The 20827-nt window shown below is 36.1% G+C and overlaps 1 protein-coding gene across 5 annotated transcripts in view; it reads left to right on the forward strand.

Moving 5' to 3' along the window:
* The window catches only part of STK3 (serine/threonine kinase 3), a 468999-nt gene that overhangs the window by 361771 nt on the left and 86401 nt on the right, over nt 1-20827 (forward strand). For all 5 annotated transcript variants that reach the window (XM_069080955.1, XM_069080960.1, XM_069080958.1 and 2 more), the window contains one exon: nt 8680-8855. In XM_069080955.1, the coding sequence (XP_068937056.1) occupies nt 8680-8855 (176 nt within the window). The remainder of the gene's footprint in view (nt 1-8679; nt 8856-20827) is intronic.

Genomic DNA, 20827 nt, shown 5'->3' on the forward strand with positions numbered 1-20827 from the left:
CCCTGAGTTAATTGTTTCCCTTTTAATCTAAGCTTTATTATACTTGTTTATGTAAAAACTTTTTAATTTTATGTAATCACAGTTAACCATTTTTGTCTTCTTTGGCCCATCCTATCCCTTGTTTGTTCATAAACTTTCCTTCTATCCGTAAATCTGATAGGCAACTTTTTCCAATTTTCTCTAGTATGTTTATGGTGTGACCATTTATACCTAGGTCATGTATCCATTTGCAGTTTATCTTAGTGTAAGCTATAATCTACATATCTAAATATAATTTCTTTCTTCTATACTGCCATACCCAATTTTTTCAAAAAAAATTTTTTTATCAAATAGTTCTTATCCTAGGAGCTGAATCTTTGTGTTTATTGATCACTAAGCTACAAAATTCTTTTCCTGGAATATTGGATAGAATGTTGGTTCTGGAGTTAGGAAGACCTAAGTTCAAATCCAGCCTCAGACACTTATTATCCATGTGACCCTGGTAAATCACCTAATCTCTATCCACCTCAATACCTTAATCTGTAAAATGAGTATAATAGTCACATTTGCCTCCCAGGGTTGTTGTAAGAACAAAATGAGGTGATATTTGTAAAGCACTTTATAAATGCTAAATATTATTGCCTAATCTAATTTACTAATTGATCTGCTTTTTAACTAGTACCAAATTGTTTTGAGAAATATATACAGTTTGATCTTGTAGAGTTTCAGATCTGGTACTGCTAGGCCTCCTTCCTTCTCCTTTTTAAAAAATTATTATTCTCCTTAATATTCTTGACCTTTTTTTGTATGAATTGATTTTCAGAAAGAAGAGAGTTTACAAAACATAGGCCAGTGAACTGGACTTCAATAATTAGCAAAATTCTAGACCAGGTTATTAAAACAGGTTATGGTTAATGAGCATTTCAGAAAAGAAATGTTGATCACAAAGAGCCATCATGAGTATGTCATGTTTCCTTAACTTTATATCCTTTTTTGACATGATTACTAAACTGAAAGATTAAAGGAGTGCTATACATCGATAGCTTACCTTGCTTTTAAGAAAGTGCTTGATAAAGTAAGTCTTTCATGCTATCCTTATGGGAAAAATGTGGGCTAGATAATACAGTTATATTTATTTGAAACTAGTTTAATTGCTAGCAGTCTGAAATGAAAGCAGTCCACAAAAGAAACAGAGAAAATAGAATGAAGGAAAATCTTACACTTGGGTTTAAAAAATTGATTTCCCAAATATGAGATATTAGAGGATTGGTAAAATAACAGCTTGTCTGGCAGATGTTTGGGCTTGTGTTGATCTACAATCTCAATATGAGTCATCAGTTAAATAGAGCAGAAAAAACTGATAATGCAATTTTGGACTGCATTAAGAGAGTCATAGCTTCCAGGAATAAGGAAATGATAGTCCTGTCATTTCAGGTAGTACTTTGCCCTGGACATAGCATATTTGGAACATTGTGTTCAGTTCTAGTCATCACAGTTTAAGAAGGGCATCAATAAGATAGTATCCCTAGGAGGGAAGCTGGGATGATGAAGGACTTGGAGTTCATACCATGAGATTCAGCTAAAGGAATTGGAAAGTAGAGAAAACTCAGGAAAAACATCACTGTCTTCAAGTATTTGAAAGGTAATCATGTGAAAGAGGAATTAGACTTGTCATATTTAGAACCAGAGACAAAAGGCAAGGACCAGAAGAATCATTGAGTAGTAGTTGCAAAGTGGCAAATGTGTGCTTGATGTCAGGAAAATCTTTCTAGTAATTATAGCTGTTGTAGAATAGTGGGGATGGGATTGCCTCCTACACTTTGGCTAGGGTTGGAGGCAGGGCAATATATCCTCTTTTTCCTTCACCTGTAGACTCACCAGCCTATACTTTCTAAGTGGCTGTTTCCCTGCCCTATCCCTACTCATCACTTGTGGAACAAAGCACTTTGACCATATGCAGTATTTCTTATGGTACAAGAAAGCTTTGAAGACCAAACACACAAAAGTTTAATTGAATGCTTAAAGAAGTTTAAGATTCCTTCTCATTAAGAGTCTTCAAGAAGAGTGTGGGTAATGATATATTGAATGTGTTGCACTAAGAATTCTTTTTTGTTTGATTTAACTTGATAATTATTAAGGTCCATTCCAACTGTAAAATTCTGCATGAGTCTGCATAAACCATTTTTAGAGAATAGCTAGACCCTACGTTTAGGGAATATCCAGTTTAATTTGAGAAAGATGCAAGTTCATATTCAAATGACACAAAAAACAAGTACAATATAAAATATTAAAAGAACAGCAAATGAATTACATTGTCTAGTAATACCAATCTTTCTTAGAGATTGAACTACTGACAAGCGTAGCCATTCAAAATAAGGCTCTACATTGCAAGTCAGTAGAAAGTACTTGCCTCTAGAAAGGACTAAGACTATAATTCTTTGACCAGAAACTGAATTTTGTTTATTGTAGAGCAGTTACCTTAATGTTTGCCCCTATGTTATAAGACCTAGACTGCTAATAGAAAGCCTGTGGCTTTACTCAAAGGCATAGAACAGTGTGCTTAAGACCTCAATCAGTTGTATAAAATAAACAGATTAAAGAAGCTAATCAGAAATGACAGCTAGCAGAGAAGACAGAAATACTATAAAAACCTGTTAGAGCTAGAAAAGTACAGTAACCTGGTGCCACTTCATGTAGATTCAAATATTTTTAATAATCCCTGAGGACATTACTCATATAGCACCTGAAACACCCTTTTTCCCCCATATAGGGCCCTTGGAAGAGCTGTCTTAGGTCATGGTGGACCCTCTGGTTCCACATACTTTGAAAACCATAGCTCATAACCCCCCACTGATGTATTTCCTTTTTCTCTAGTCAGATAAAGAACGTAATTAATTCAATTAGTGGAATTTAATAAAATAGTAAGAAAAGTCTTGCAAGAATGTTCTTTCATCCCCCCGCCAAACCTAGGATACATACTTCCACAAACTCATGCACTATATGCATAAGTAATCATACATGAAAGGTAAACATGTAGGGAGCAAATAATACTAATCTACTTCTTAATCCTTTATAAATGTATATTAACACAAAAGTTAAAGTTATTTTCCTGGTGGTCACTTGTTTTGCATGAGTTCTAAGGGACAAGGTGAAAAAGTATCATGAAGTACCATAGGTTACACAATGAAATAGCTTACAAGTTCATAGAATATTAGAATAGGAAGAAACCTGAAAGACCTAACCTTCTATATCTAAATCTAATACAATATATACATGAAAAAGAATCCCTGAAAAACTTTTGCTATAAATCTCCCACTAAAGAGGAACCTACTACCTCCTGAATTTGCTCATTCTATTTTTAGAAAACTCTAAATGTGGGAAGTTTTTCTTTATATCAAGCCAAATTTACCTTTGAATCTTTTACTCGTTGCTTTTAGTTTTGTTCATTAAGACAGAACTAAGGCCAATTAAGTGTAAACCCTTTCCCCAAGTCTTTTAAATACTCAGAAGTATATCTCTTATCCCCACCTGAAGTCTTCTCTTCTTCATTCTAGATAACTCTATTTCCTTCACCTAATTCTGGTGATGGTGATGATGCTATTACTAATACAGTCCAAGAAGACATTAGTTCAATACTGCAAATGCTTTATCTGCCTCTCCGAGAAAATGTGTGGACTGTACTTTTGTTTAGTTGCAACTTCTTCGTATTTTATAGTTTGATTTCTAGTGATGTCAATATCAGTGGGTTTCAGTTTTTCCAGTATTCATCTCACTTGCTTAGTCTGGCAGTCAGTAAACATTTGTCAAGTACCTATCATGTACCAGGCCCTGTTCTGAGCACTGGGGGTATAGAGAAAGGCAAAAGACAAACAGTCTCTGCCCTCAAGGAGCTCACAATCAGTAGAGATTTGAATGTTATATTCAAATAACTATGTACAATTAAATTGGTTGGAAAGAATATTCACATAAAAATTATTAATAGTTAAATAAGATTTGTTGACCACTTTAGAATTAGCGTTTTCTACATGCTTTCTCACCATTCTTACCTTCTTGCCATTCCTCACGCATGGATAGCACATGCCCCTCCTGTTTCAGTGGTGTTGCATGAACTCCTCTATCATGCCTGTGATTTGTTCCCTTCTCACCTCTGCCTTCTAGAATTCTTTCTTGATCCCAGGAGTTAGTTCCTTCAACTTTTCATATATTTTTAGTGGGTGGCTTATGCATATACACACATATATAAACATATATATATATACATATACTGTGTTTTAAAAACTTTTAAGCTTTATATATTAAAACTGCACTAAGACCTTTGCAACACCGTGTATGAAATAAACATCTTGTATGTCCCCTCTTCTTCTTTCTCCTTCACTTACCTCCCAGATTTGTAAGGTTCTTAATGGCAGGGATTGTTATGTTTTTTCCTTGATAGTACTTGGCATTTAGTAGATGTTTAATATATATGTGTTTGGTTGATTAATTCTAACACTGTCAGTTTTAAAAGTAATTTAAAAAAATCACTAAAGCCTCTTTTGGGGGGTATATTTGTCCATTTCATAGGTCCAAAAAAGAAAATTTATCACTTGCCAGTCTTCTGGTAATGACCTTTTTTCATGCCATAACTTGACTGATCTTTTGACAACAAATAACAGTCTTTATGTTCCTGGATCCATATTTTTTTAGCCTTTCTGACTTGTTAGAAATGGTGATGTCTTGTTGCGCCAGCATAGCCTTTGAAAAATAATGTCACTTCCACATCAAGATGAAACTTGTATTAAAATGTAAATTGCAAGTGACCTTTGCTTTTACTGGAGGGAACTGGAGACTATTACTGAAGACAGTTAAAAAAAATAAAAACCTGCTGACTGAATGTGCTAAATATTTATATTTATATAATCTCAATAGGGCCCTCACTATAGCAAGGCAATCTGTGCCTAATACTAATATATTCACTGTCTACCTCACACAGTGACTTTTCCAAACTTTCTCATCACCCTCAAACTTCCTCAAGTTTCCCTCTCTCACTCAGCTGAAGACCCTACCTCATATTTTACTGAAAAAAAAAAGATTGATTAATTCTCCCCTCTTCTATATCCCATATCACTCAGAAGACTTCCTCTGCTATCTCTCCCTTCATCCTTTTCTCACATGAAGAGGTAACCTTTCTTGCCAAGGCAAATCCTTCTTCAAGCTTCTGATTCCATTTCATCCAGTTTTCCCTGGAAGATTACCCCCCTTTTATCATCCCTACTCTCTCATTTATATTTAATCTCTTCTTGTCAGCTTCTTCCCTGCTGCCTACAAATACATCCATGTCTTTCCTACTCTTAAAATTAAAAAAAAAACCTTACTTGATCCTTTCATCCTTGCTAACTGTCATCCTATATCTTTCTTCTACCTTATAGCTAACCTCTTTAAGAAGGTCATCTACAATTGGTGTCTTTCCTAATTTACCCATCAATCAGCTGGCATTTGTTAAATGACTACTACATGCCAGGCACTATGCTAAGTGTAGGGGGAAAACCCTCTTCACAATTGAATGGTGGAACAAATGCAAACAACTATGTACAAACAAGATACATGAAAATCTTAGAGGGAAGGCACAAAGATTAAAGACTCTAACTTTCTGCAGTCTGGCATCTGACCTCATCATTCAACTGAAGTTGCACTCTGCATTACCAGTGATTTCTTAATTTTTTTTTAACCTCTCTACAATTTTTGACACTTAGCACTCTCTTCTTGATATTTTTTTTTCTTTAGATTTTTTTAACATTGCTCTTTCCTGGTCTCCTCCCAGTATTGCTGCTCCTTCTCTGTGTCCTTTACTGAATCTTCTTTCAGGTCACACCCACTAACTGGATTTTCCCCAAAGCCTTTGGGCTTTCTCTTCTCCCTTTATACTGTTTTGCTTGGTAATCTCATCACTTGCCAAGGATTCTTTTATCACCTCTATGTAAATGATTCTCAGATCTAGTTATCCAGCCCCAAATTCTTTCTGATCTCTAATCACAATCTCTAATTACCTCTTGGATATGTCCAACTGGATGTGCTAGAGACATCAGAAACTCAGAATGTCCAAAACCAAACTAATTATCAGTTTCCATTCTTTTGCCCTCCCCCTCCTCCCACCAAGTCTTCCCCTCTTTCTGGCTTCTCTATCATAGCTGAGGGTACCAGCATCCTCCCAGTCACCAGGCTTAAAACCTAGTTGTTAACTAGAGGGTTTTTCTTGTACCCACATATACAATTGTAATGGGAATGGGAATTTGAAGATCTTTCCTTCCCCTTAATAAGCCTAAGTTGAACTTGGGGACTTTTCCTGATTTGAAAATAAACTCTGCCCCCTAATAGGCTGAATGTGGTTACATGGAGCCTGTGGTGGGAAGAGTTTGCTGAAGGGTGGAGCAGAGCCCACAGGAGAAGCAGGGTTTGAGGGAGGCTTGTTTTTCAGGAAGGTACAACTTTTGTTACTTTGTAGTCAAGTGGGTCAGGAGGGCTGTGATGTTCTCTAACCTTGGAGAAGGCTATCTATACATCTGAGGTGAGGTTTTGCTTTGGGGCTCACTTACAGGAAGAGTTGTGTGATTTGACCAGATGAGACTCTGGGCAACCTTTGAGCTCTCTGGCTTTGAAAACCCAGATGTTGGTGCTTTTCTCTGTGGTAACTAACTAGGTACGGATATAATGGTCAGACAGCTAGAAGCCCTGTCTGCTGAATTGTGTTATTTTCTCTGTATTTTTGTCTGCTTGTATAACTTCCATCCTTTCTCTGAAGTTCGGAGTGCTGACTTTTTCCCCTAAACTAGGTAAATGATATATGTTTGATTGATTAAAGTAAGATTGTTAACCCTTTTTGAGTTGCTTTCTTTTAGAAAAGCAGATCAAAGGAATTGTGCTAGCAGTCCATCCTGGGTATGCTAGGGAGCTTGCTGCTACACCAATCTGTTGCCATTTCAATTCTTCTTTTACAACATTCCTGTTAAGTTTCCTTCTCTTTTCTGACTGACACTACTGAGTGTAGGCCTTCTTTACTTCACACCTAAGCCTTAGCGGAAGTTTTCAAGTTGATCTCCCTGCATCAAGTTTCTCCCCACTCCATTCCATCCCTCCACTCAGCTGTCAAAGCAATCTTCCAAAAACACAGGTCTGACCATATCAGAAACTCCACTGGTGCCCTGTTGTCTCTAGAATCAAATCTAAAATCCTCTGCAATTAAAACCCATCATAATCTGGCCCCTTCCTACCCTTCCAGGCTTCTCCTACCTTACTCTCTTCCATATATTCTGCAATCCAGTGACATTGGCCTCCTTGCTATTATTTGCAAAAAAACACTGCATCTCCTGACTACACGCATGTTTATTGACTGAATCCCATGCCTGGCATTCTTTTCCTCCTCACTTCCTCCTCCTGGCTTCCCTGGTTTCCTTCAGGTCTCAGCTAAAATCCTACCTTTTGCAAGAGTTTTTTCCAGTCCTCTTTCATGAAGCTAGTGCTCTCCCTCTGAGATTATCTCCAATTTATTCTGTATGTAATTTGTCAGTATATAGTTGTTTGCATATTATCTCCCTTCTCCCTCTCCTTATTAGATTGTGAACTCCTTAAAGTTAGGGACTATTTTTTCCTTTCTTTTCTTGTCTACCTCTTAGCCCAGTCCTTGACTTCCTTGTTAGAGAGAGCAGTATGTGCTGTCTTTTGACTAGCTATGCAATTATTTATGCCTTGAAGACTATTTCTGCTGTTCAGCTGCCCTGCCATTCATATAGATTGTCAGCAGTATGCCCTTTTGTGGCTGTGCATTACATAGAGTTGATAGTTATTAATTTCCAATTAACCTAACATATTGGGTTCTAATTTTGATAACCCTGGGTGTTGTATTGACTTTCGGACTTTTGTCTTGACATTGATAAACAAAAAATTATACTCTTGGTTCATCTTTTAAATTAGACTTTAAATCATTATTTTCTTGCCATTAAAATTATATATTGTTTTCTCCTCTAAAGAGTTTGATTAAATTAAAGTATCTTTGTTCCCTATGTGCTTATCATTATCTATCCATATAACTAAGTTAAGTTGAACTCAAGACTTTGAGGGCATTCAGAACTTTTAGAAAATTCTGGTTCTGTGTGACATTTTGAAACTAACATGCTTGGTTAAAATATATATGTATGTATTTAAATGCTGGTAAAATTGTCTAGGATTTACAATAGTTTTTAATACTTCCTGTTTTGTGTTGCTCATTTCCAGAGTATTCAAAAGTTTTCTAATTTTAAAAAGTGAGTCCTTTTACCCTCTGAAATATTATCACGGTTTAAAATGTCATGTAGTTTTAAAACTCTTCTCTATAACGCTAATTGAATTTTAGTTGGGTGAGTTTTTTTCCCCTATTAGATTGAGTAGAGTGGCTATTAATTTATTTTTGGACAATTCAAATTTATTCCATAATTTAGGTATTCATATTTCTGCACAGTTAAGAGATCTTAGAGTCAAATATTGGTTCTGCCACTTGTGAGCGATCCTACAATAATCATTTATCTCAGCCTAACTTTTCTTAACAGTAGAGTAGGGATAATAATACTTGAACTACCTATTTCACAGTGATATTATAAGAAAAATGTTTTATAAAGCAAAAAGTACAATATAAATATGAGATATTATTTTAATACCAGTACTTAAACCTTGCCTTTTTTTTTAACTAAGGAAATGCAACTTCATCACAAATGCAACGACCATCTTTTATGGATTATTTCGATAAACAAGATTTCAAAAATAAAAGTCATGAAAACTGTAATCTGAACATACATGAGCCATTCCCAATGTCAAAAAATGTTTTTCCTGATAACTGGAAAGTTCCTCAAGATGGAGACTTCGATTTTGTAAGTACATTTTAATTTTCATTAGTAACTTTCCTTCCTTTTTCTTTTTACATTCATTCACAAATGTCTATGTAGACACACAGATCTTTGTATAAACAGTTCATATATCTAAATATGATACACATATGTACATATATATTTGGAAAGACAGATTAAAAAATAGAGATATATAAGATAAGAACTCCATTTACAGTGAGAGTGATGACTGGGTGTATTCATGTGAACTTCGTTCAGATTGACAGAATTCTTCACATGTAACGAAGTTCAATTCAGCATCAACTTTAATCAGGGGCATTTAAAAATACAAGTGTTATTTCTGACTGAGAAAAAAGATAGCAAACATTAATAAATGCTTTTTATTTGTTCAGTAATCAAGATTTCACACCCATCAGAAGGCCCTTGAAAGATACATTTTAAAAAGTTTTTCTTGATGAGTTTGTAAGACAGCAATAATTGTCACTTGAATAAACACTTGTTTCTTTTCTGTATTCCCTCAGAACTAATACTTATCATTCTTTTCAGTGGCCCTAAAAGGCTTTCTATTTTTGCAACATGCAGCCTAGCCATTTGCAGATAAACACACTTAAAAAATTTTTTTATTTACATAAAAGTGGAATTAGTATATGAACACAAACTCTTGTGTACATTTACAGTCCTGCATAAAAGTCTAAACAACAGTTGGTCTGAAAAAAGACCTAAGGCGCATAATGATCTCTAACTTTAATGAGTCAACAGTTTGATGTCAAAGTTAATGCAGTAAATTTAGACTATATTAGGAGAGGCCTAGTGTCCAGAAAGAGGGAAATGATAGACCTCTATTTTATTCTTGACAGACTACATATTAAGCATGAAATACCACATTTTAGGAAGGATATTGACAAACTAAAGCAGGTCCAAAGAAGGGCAACCAGGATTGTGAAAAGACAGAAAACTGCTCCATGTAAAGATCAATTGAAGGAGCTAGAAAGAGACTCTTTGCCTGGAGAACGAAAGACTTAGAGATTAAATTTGTCCTTCCTGTACCTAAAGAGCATGTCAAAAAGCATTCATTTAGTGTTTGCTATATCCAGGACCTCCGCTAAGAACCAGAGATGCAAAGAAAAGAAAAAGCAATTCTTAATTTCAAGTTCTCAGTCTTATTAGACTGGGTGAAGGACAAACAACTATGTACAAACAAGATATATCCAGGATTAGTTGGAGATAATCTCAGACGGAAAGCACTAGCTTCATGAAGGTAAAACTTTTTGCAAAACTTTTTGGGATTTTAGTTGAGACTTGAAGGAAATCAGGGAAGCCAGGAGGAGAAAATGAGAAAGGAGAGAATGCCAGGCATGGGATTCAGTCAATAAACATGCATGTAGTCAGGAGATGCAGTGTTTTTGGCAAAGAATAGCAAAGAGGCCAATATCACAGGATTGCAGAGTATGTGGAAGAGAGTAAGGTAGGAGAAGCCTGGAAGGGTAGGAAGGGGCCAGATTATGATGGACTTTAATTGCAAACAGGATTTTAGATTTGATGCTGGAGATAATAGAGCACCAGTAGAATTTCTGATATGGTCAGACCTGAGTTTTAGGAAGATTGCTTTGATAGCTGAGTGGAGGATGGAATGGAGTGGGGAGAAACTTTGATGCATTGAAACCAGTCGAAAGTGCAAGGATTGATAATGAATGGACATTTCAGAGAGAAAGAGATGGTGACTCAATATAAAGGAAAATTAGAGGTGTTCAGAAGTGGAGTAAGTCACCTCTGGATATAGAAAGCAGGTTCCCTGTTACTGTAGGTCAAGTACAGACTAGATGTTGTAGAGTAGATGCCTATCCTGGTATAGCTGACCTTTGAGTTTCCTTTGAGTTCTGAAATTCTATATTTTCTCGAGTTAAACATCTAAATGTTTAATGTACTCAGTCAAATCATAACTTCATTTTTTAATGTTTTGTTTTTATATCAAAGTCCTTTCTGGCTCTCTCCTCTATTCTGTTCACAAGATTGAACCTACTTTACACAAGGAAAAGCAGCTAAACTCATTGACTTTGGCAACGTATGCAAGGTTTTCCCTTCTTAGCCCGCTACTTTTTTTTTTCTGTTCATTGGAACTGTTATTTTTCAGTTTTTCAAAGTTTGACTTCATTTTGCTTTTTTTTAATTGGATCAGATTTGCAATTTTGTCCGTGTAGGGAGATTATCTACCGATGCAGACTGGCACCTGTTCTGTGTTTGTAGTCTCAGAGGATGGAGCTCATACAAGAGCACTGGGAGGCCCAGGCATTCACCTGGAGGCACGTAGCCACTGTATGTCAGAGGTGACATTTGAACCCAGGCCTGCCTGAGTCTGAGGATCTCTCTGTCCAGTTCTCTTTTCCCAAGGTGACCAAGGAGGCCCTCACATGCCTAGTTAGTTCCATTAAAAGTGTCAATTATCCAAAACATGCTCTTTCTGCTAAAAAAAAAAAAAGTGTGTAATAATTTAATTTGTCTTCATGTTAATTTCCTCCTTCAAAAGGTAGAGGAATCAATGAAAGGATACTCCACATTTGATTCTCATCAACAAAAAAGAACTGATTGCTAGCTTAGAAAAAGATCTTAGAATTTTTGAAAGTCAAGAAGAGGAAATTGTCTCTCCACAAGAGAGACAACCTCACAAAGTTCAGGGAAAGGATTGGTGTGATCACATGGACTAATATTCTACAGGGTAGCCAAGGGGGGAAAGATGATTTTAAGGTTTAATTCTGAAACCATAAAAAGAAACAATTTCAGTGAGTGACAAAAAGGAGTTATCTAAAGAAATTTATGTAAATGCATAGGGAGCTCACCAAGTTACTTAGATATGCAAAAGACAGTTATAGAGGATAGAAGCACAAGCAGGTATTAGAGGAAGGATAGAAAAATGTGGCATGATCCTGTAAGAGTAGTATCAGGAGTGCTAATGCTGAGACTGAGCTGAAATTGGTGAGGAAACAAATTAGAGTTTTTTAAGCCATAGAGGTGAAAAGAGGAGGACTGAAGAAGACTTTTTGTGTGTGGAGGGAACAGTGATATTTGATGAGAAGGTAGAATGGAATGTCTCTATTCTTAAATTGCTTCTGTTTTTTTTTTCTTCTGCTAAGGAGAATGTTCTTGGAAAGGAAAGGGCAGAACAACAATGACAAGTAGTTGATGATATGCGTGGTCAAGTTATCAAACATTTATTAAGTGCTAGACCCCCTTGTTAAGCTGCAGAGATACAAAATCACACAAAAAGAAAGACAGTCTCTGGCCTCAAAGAGTTTACATTCTAATGGGGGAAGTAACACCAGAAAGGGGGTTAAAAAGAGGAGAGAAAAAAAGAACTGGACAGAGAGATCCTCAGACTCAGATAGGTCTGGATTCAAATTTCACCTCTGACATATAGTGGCTACATGAATCCAGGTGAGTCTGGGGCTTGGTGGCAATGTCTTGAGAGTCAAATAAGGAAATCTAAAGCAGGCCCCAAGCTTACCTTTCATGAGTTCACTGCACCTGGCTTAAATGGACTGCTGTCTATTTACTGCTAAAAGAAATTAGCAGATACAATTGCTAAACCATGGCCAGTGATCTTTGATATGTTGTGAAGAACTAGAAATCAATTTTGAAAAGCATTTATTAAACACCTTAGAGATATTCCTGGATAAATAGGATTGAGTGTTTTTATTATGATAAATATAGAATACTTACTTCCAGTGGTTCTGAAACAGTGTACTATTATGACTGTCCTTTATCTCTGACTACTCTTTTTCCATCTCCTTTGCTCATTCCTTTTTCATTTCCAACATACATCTCATACTGTTGAAAATTTCCACTTAAATGGAAATCTTCACCTCAAACCCAACATATCTAGAACTAAACTACACCAACTTTTAAGAAAACTGATTTTCTTGCTGATTTTCCAATTTCTACTATTGTGTGACTAAATGTATTTTTAGATACCCCAGCATTAAACTTTGAAATTATCACTGATCTCTGTCTGTATACCTCATCTATATCAAATCAGTATATATATCTTGTTGATTCTTTTACTAATTTTTTAAGTTGTATTGTTATGTTTGTTTCTATGTTGCAAACATTTACAAATTACCCCACTTCTAAAGAGGCCTTTTTTTTAAAAAGTAAAACAATTAAGTAAAGCTAACAGTTTAGTGACCTCATCTCAAAGTGAGTGAAAAAATCCACCTGTGTAGCACCCTCTCATTTAAAAAAAATTTAACAGAAATCATTTTTTTCTCTCTCTCCCGCTTTCCACCCTATTGGAGGAAAAAAGAGAAAAGAAAAGCACATTATTAATTGTAACAAATATGCATAGGCAACTTTCCATCATTTTTTGTTTCCTGTGACTATCGAGATCATTCAACTTCTTTGCATCTCATGCCTGTTCTCCTTCAGTACCCTTTTTATCTGGTCTTCCTCCCTTAGTACCTTATCTCTTCAATACATCTTCTGGTTGATCTTCTTAAAGCAAGAGTAGGAAAAAATCATTAATTACTTATGTTGCCATATTGAGTATGGTAGGAAGTTGAAGAATTGAAGGACTCCAGCAAAGACATCACTAAAATAGTTGACTGCCAAAATTGGTTAGGAAAACAAATGAAGGCAGCTGGGGACTGGAGAGTGGGAGAACGGAGAGTGGGAGGAAGGGAGTATTTAAGGACTATAGTTCACTTTAAGATGGAAAAAAATGTTGAATACAACTGAGGGGAAAGAAGTGGAAAGATAAAAAGAATCATGTGGAATTTCAGAGTTATAGATATTGGAGAAAAAATATTTACCTAGTAATCACTAAGGTTAGCTAAAGTAAAGTCGAAGATTCGTGTAGAGAAATTGTTAACCCAGGGTATTGGAAAGGTTATTAGTGTCTCTGTTGAAGTTGCTGAGGATAGTTGGAGATAAGGGAGAATTGTGAGCCTACTGCTAAGTCACCAAGAAAGATGAGTGTTGCCCTGAAGGCCAGTAAACAAATAACGCTTAGAATGAGAAGGCTTTGTTGCACTGTAGTATTCTGAAAAGCAGAGATTGAAGCCTCAAAATCATTTTTGTGCTATCCTCACTGGTGTGCAGAGCAAAGAGTATGCTGTGCTTTCATTCAGCTTCCAAGAAGACAGTTAGTTATCTCTCTCCCTTTTCATGTTTCTAATAGCACTTTGCTTGAATGCCTCATTTCTGCATATCTCTCTCCCCCATCTCACCATTATTTGTGTGTTTGTCATTATCCCATAGATTATAATTTCCTTGGGAGCAGGGCCTGTATTTTTGCTCTCTTTTTATCACCACCACCTAAGAAGTACCTTGTTCAGAGTAGGTGCATAAGAAATTTGTTTAATTAAATGAATAGGAATAGTTAGAGAAGCAGCTGTTTCCATTGGAGAGGGTTTCAAGAGAAATAGAACCTAAAGGGACAGGTTTTAATTAACTCCAGATAGTAGATGTGTTTGTGGAAGAGACAGAAGTTTCTTTGCTTTTTACAAATAGACTAGGGGATCCATAGCACCACATAATTATACACAATGTATACACTATTACTTTAGGTTTGGTTCCAAAAAGTAAATATTTATTAGATAAAAATCTTTATCATTAATTTATCCAGAGTGTGAAATCAGAAAGAAAATAAACTCAGCAAGTTTCTCCTCTCTTGGCCTCAGTCAATTCTGTCAATCCCAGTTATATCTACCACCATTTCTATTCTCTCTGGTCCATTCTCTTGGGCTTTGGAGGATTGGGGAGATAGGTAAAAGGAGAATAGGGAAGAAAGAGGAAGAAATGAAAGGGGACTATGACAGAGAAGCTTTCCCTCACTCCACATTGGAGAATGGGATGAAAGCCACCAATGTAAAAATGGACCCTCCTTTGATTCTATCCCTTCCAAGTACTGATCTTTTTTACACCCAAACCATTAGTCTTAATAATGTGACTTTTTTTTTAAAGAAAGGGTTCCCATATTTTGAGTTAGTTTGAAAATAGAATGTGTCTTTCTAGTGGCTAATTTTTTCTGTATAGATATTTGTCTCTGAAACTGAGAATCAGACAAGATTTTCATCATGCTAATTACTTGTAATCTTTTTACCAGAGCAATTAAGTATAGATTAGAGTACTTGAATTAACAGGAAATAAAATCTTATTCCTTATAATATTATAGTTCAGAGTCCATTTTTGGTCTTTATGCTGTAAATTATTCATCAGAATGAGAAAAAAATCATCAAAGAAGGTGACAGTTATAGTGATCTCTACCCAGTGCAGCAGTAAAACATTCTACTTTGGGCAACCTCTGACAGCGATAAGAGACAAGGGTTTTTTCATTTCATAGTATATAAAATGTAGATATACTATCCAAAATGTGTGACTTATAGAAGTATGGAGTAATACAAGTTCATGCATATTTATCTTTTTTATGGACAATAGGAAATGGTAGGAAGAGATCACCTTTACAAATAGACATAAGTAGACCTATCTGTCCCAGAGAAACTTGCTAAAAAGAAAACCTCGGGTTTTCTCTGCCATCTCTCAGACTATGAAAGGAATGAGCCCCTGCCTGGAGGAAAGTAGCTTTCAAGAATGAAAAATGGAAGGGAACACTTCATTGTCTTTTGTAGCAGTTAAAGCAGGTCCCCAAGCACAAAACACAGCCAAGCTTTCTTTGGCACCTGCAGAACAGATGTACAGGGTAGAAGGCATTCATCATCATGAGATTCTACCTAAAAATTTGTATATTTTCTCAATCTTTAACATTTGCCTTTGGGTTTTGCTGTGAACTTTTCCATGTTAAAAGCATTGTAAAAAACTTATTTTTCTTTGTTCTACAAAAAGACGAATGGCTCTGCCTTGGATATAATGAGATGATAAATGAGTCTAGTCACTAATTCTACCAAATTATTAAGTATTATAAAGATAGTAGATAAAATGTATTGTGGATTGATTGAATTAATTGCTTTTAATTGATTATACTTTTTAAAAAAAAGGTCTGTTTAGGTTATATCTGTGAAGATACATTTTGAAATTAAAAATGTAAAAGACAAATTTGTTTATTATAGCACTAGAGTAATGTTTCAGTCTTTGATAGAATTATTTCCAAACAGCTCTGGTATCCAGATTGTTTAGTGTTAAATAGAGAACATGTAGATCATGTTTTGCTGACACTATAGTATTATATTTAAGTAGATACATTTTGAGCAACTTAAAGGTTCTGGAATAAGAACAGAATTTTAAAGAACCATCTGTTAATCTACCATCAGCCAGTTCCAAGTCAAACAAAAAAAAATTTGATTCATAATTGTTATAAGGTAATGACAAAAGGGATTGGTAAATCTACCTTTTCTTTTCCCCCTATGAGCCTGAATTTCTACCATTAGCATTTTAAAAACCTGATTATTGATTATATAGCCTGTATTTTTATCTCCTTCTAGTTCAGAAGGGGACAGTACAGTTCTGTAAAGGGAAATAGCCCTTCCCTGGAGGAGGATTGGGGAGATCCTTTCTCTCTTGACCTTAATTTCCTATAGTCCCTCCTCAGTGTTCATCAGACTTATATCTACTTGTAAGGTCGGAGAATCAGTATGGTTTTAGGGTTTTGTTTTGTTTTTTCTTTACAAGTTCACTTCTACCCTTAATAGTTAATGTTGCAGAGAGTAGAAAACCAAAATGGGGAAATTTAAATCTTTTTTCTAAAGCTACCATTACCATTCTAAGTCATCATGATTTCTTCCCTAGGTTCCTCATTCACAGACCAGTGGGTAGCCAAGTGGCACCATGGATAAAATACAAGACTTAGAATCAGGAAAAACTGAGTTCAAATCCTACCTCATGTGCTTCATAGCTGTAAAGGAAAATTTCTTAGCAATTAAAGATGTTCAGAAGTGGAATATTTTTGGGACAAGTCACTTAACGTCTTCCAGTCAATCAGTAAACATTTATTATTGCCTGCTATATGCCAGACATTATGCTAAGCACTGGGGATACAAAAAGAGGCAAAAGACAGTCCCTGCTCTCAAGGAGCTTACAATCTAATAGGGGAGACAAGATGCAAACAGTATATACAAAGCAAGCTATATATGGGATGAATAGGAAATAATTTTTAAAAGGAAAGCAGTGAAATTTAGGAGGGTCAGGAAAGGCTTCCTGTAGAAAGATGAGATTCAAGTTGAAGCTTAAAGGAAGCCAGGGTGATCAGTAGTCAGAGCAGAAGAAGCAGCGTGTTCCGGGCATAGGGGATAGGCAGCCAGAGAAAATGCCTGGAGCCAAGAGGTGAAGTATCTTATTTGTGAAACAACCAGAAGACCAGTTCACTGAATCAAAGAATATGAATTGGTGAGTGAAATATAAGACTAAAAAGGCAGGAGGAGGGGCAGCTAGGTAGTTCAGTGAATAGAGCATTGACCAAGGGTGGAGTTAGGAGGACCTGAGTTCAAATTCATCCTCGGGCACTTAACACTTACGAGTCATGTGACCTTGGGCAAGTCACTTAACTCCAATTGCCTTGCCTTCCCCCCTCAAAAAAAAAAAGGTAGGAGGGAGCTAGGTTGTGATCGGCTTTGAATACCAATAGAGTATTTTGTATTTGCTCCTTTTGTATTTGCAATAGGAAGCCACTGGAGTTTATTGAATAGTGGGGTGACATGATTAGACCTGTATTTTAGGAAAATCACTTATTGGCTAAATGGAAAATGGATTGGAGATGGGGAACACTTGAGGCAGGCAGCACACCAGTAGGCTCCTGCAGTAATCAAGGTGTGAGATAATCAGGGAGTGCCTACAGTGATGGCAGTGTCTTGAGGAGAGAAGGGGGCCTACCTCAGTTTCTTCATCTGTAAAATGAAAAGAATAGTAGCATCTACCTCCTGGCATTGTTATGAAGATCAAATGAAATGATATTTTAAAAATAATTTTCAAATCTTAAAAGCACTATATAAAATCTAGCTTTAAAGGCTTAGCAAGAGCATCTGGAGGAGATCAGAGCAGGAACAATACTATTGTCATAATGACCTGGTACAATTGGGGTAATGCTGAATAGTTGAAGAAAGAGACAAAGATAGGACAGATAGGAGAGAGACAGAGAGAGAGAAGGAGAAAGGGAGAGAGAAAGAGAGAGAGAAATGTGTTTTTCAGATATAGCTCTTGTCTCCCTGCTACTTCTCCTTTATAGTATAGTTATCTGCCAGTCAGTTAAAAAAGAAGCATTGTATCAGCTGCTAAGAAGGAAGTTGGTTGAAGATTTTCCTATATAGGAGCTGTAGTGGTAATGTAACAAGGAACTTCTCATTCTCTTCTGTTAATGCTGTGTAGACTGTGAGGAAATATTCCAAAATAATATAGGGGAACATATGAGCATGTTGCTATGGCTTGGCTTTACATTAATAGAATGATTATTATCAACTATTTCCAGATGCTTGTAGCAAGACTATTAAAGAGGTACATATATTTTAGATTTCTTTCTTTTAGGTGAGAGTAAAAGGAAAGATATCTCAAATCTACCAGTGAGGCAACTCTAAATTTTGTTTGTTGCAATCGTAGGTGCACACATGGCATGAATTTGAGTATACATAGCACATTTCCTCATAATCCTATAGTAAATTAAAATGAACAAGAATCCAACACTGAAGTAGTTGCATGCAGGATTCTTGACTATTTCAGTTTTCTGCCCGCTCACAAAATCCGTGCTGGCAGTAGGAGACCCCAGATGGTGTGGCATGAACACGTTTATTTGATTTCCATGTCTATGTCCACAATGAATTTTTATGAGAAGACTACCCATCTTGCACTAAGAGAATTAAAACTGTGATAGTTCTTATTTTGGAGTATTAATAACCTCCTCTTGAACTGTCTTGGAAGTTTTTTGGTTTTTGTTTTTTACCCCAAGTGTACATACAACTAGAAAGTATATTTTTATGGATGACACTTAATTTAGTCCCTGTGTTATTGTCCTGAGTGTGGGCTGATTTTATTCTCAGGAACTACTAAAACTTTTTTTCTCCTGAACAAATTACATATGTAGCTGTTTTAGGCATTTTCCCCTCTAATCCATATATTCTTTGGAGAGCAGTTGTTCATTCGTTCAGTCATGTCCTATTCTTTGTGACCCCATGCCAATGCTATCCATGGAGTTTTCTTGGAGAAGTTACTAGAGTGTTTTGCTATTTCCTTCTCCAGTGGATTAAGACAAACAAAGCTTGAGTGACGTGTTCAGAGTCACACAGAGAGTAAGTGTCTGAGGCTGACTTTGAAATCAGATTTTCCTGAGTTCATGCCCAGTTCTCTGTCCACTGAACTACATACCCACCTCTTTTGGGAGGAGCAGGATCATATAAAACCTTGGAATGGATACATATTATTTAATAATGATGACTTGACACTATCTATCAATCCAACAACATACCTATGGATCATTACATTTTGTAGTTGGTATTTAATAAATGGTTGATTGTTCAATGAATAAATTAATTTAATATTGCTAGTTATAGTCCCATAATTAATAGCTAGGCTTAAAACCCACAATGTTACTGCTTCCTTTACAATTTAGAATGAACAGGCTTAGTATGATTAAGCCTATTAGAACACAAGGTATAGTTACTTTTCACTTTGTTGTAATTTGGTAATATTTAAAACACCAAGTAGGAAGAAAACCAATTAAAATTTCAGTTCTGGGGGTGGCTAGGTGGTGCAGTGAGTAAAGCGCCGGCTCTGGAGTCAGGAGGACCGAGATCGGTTCCGGCCTCAGACACTTAACACCCACACAAAAAAACTAGCCATGTAAGCTTGGGCGAGTTACTTAACCCCAACTGCCCTCCAAAAAGCAAAAAAAATAATAAATTTCAGTTCTGGGGCCCATATTTTAGGAGAGAAAGAGACCATACAAAGGGACCAACCAAGATAGTGGGGAACCTCTAGCTCATGCTCCTGAGGAAAAGTTAAATGAACTGGAGATGTTTAGCCTCAATAACAGAAGACTTCGGAACATTATAGCTGCCTTAAAGAAAGTACCAAGGACTCTGGTGGCAAGAACTTTGTCTTCTGGCTTTCGAGTAACTGTGATAGTAGCATCTGCAGAAACAGTTTCCAGGCTGCATCTCCACAGGGTTACTTCCCAGAAAGATATCTTTGTGCACTGGAATGGAAGCATTACTATTCCCAAGACTCTTAGTTTCAGGGTCCACCAGGGTTGGAGAGGAGATAATGATCAGTGTGGTCATGGCAGTTTGACTTGTCTGGCACATTAGGCTGCCTCTCATCTCTCCCTCAAGAATGCACCACTGCCTTCAAGTGACTGACTTGCCTACCCTGTGGGTGGAAGTTGGATGGAAATGACTGACCTTTTCTCCAAAGGAATTGTTTCCCCAGATCATGAGCATGTGAGAAATAAGAAAGATACACAAAAAGTTATGATACAAGGCAAAATGTGATAAATGTAAACAAAGGAGATGCCCAAACTGTTTTCAGAAATGTAGAGAAGAATAAATCATTTTCATCTGAAGGAATCAGGAAAGCTCATGGAAATGGTAACTCAGTTGGTCCTTGAAAAAAATAGAAGCCAGAGATGAGAAACAGAAACCTATTTCAGCATGGGTGATAGAGAATCCAATTTGTCTAGAACACAAGATATATCAAGGGGAAATAATGTGTCCCTAAGAAGAATTATGGATATGATGAATTGTGGATATGGAATGTCACATTTTCTATCAGTTTAGTTTGATGTGTTGGTAAATGTTGCTGAGCTAATTTTTTCTTTCTTTTTAAGTCTTTTACAAGGCTGGCTCATTGGTATAAGGCTGAGGACAGAATTATTCAGAAATGAATGTCATATAAAAATAAAAGCCATTAATAAATATTAGATACAGTTTAAAAAAAATTTAGTTGCTCTGTGACCTCTTTGTGCAATCACATTAATCTCTTTAGTCGCCTTTTTGTCCTCAGAATTAATGATAACTAAAGCAATTTTGTTCTTGAGAATCTTTGATCCATTATGAATTGATATCTCT

The sequence above is a fragment of the Petaurus breviceps genome, unplaced genomic scaffold (genome assembly GCF_028583685.1).
Source record: "Petaurus breviceps papuanus isolate PSGF00001 unplaced genomic scaffold, PetGlider_PUasm1.0 98, whole genome shotgun sequence".
Taxonomy (NCBI): domain Eukaryota; kingdom Metazoa; phylum Chordata; class Mammalia; order Diprotodontia; family Petauridae; genus Petaurus; species Petaurus breviceps.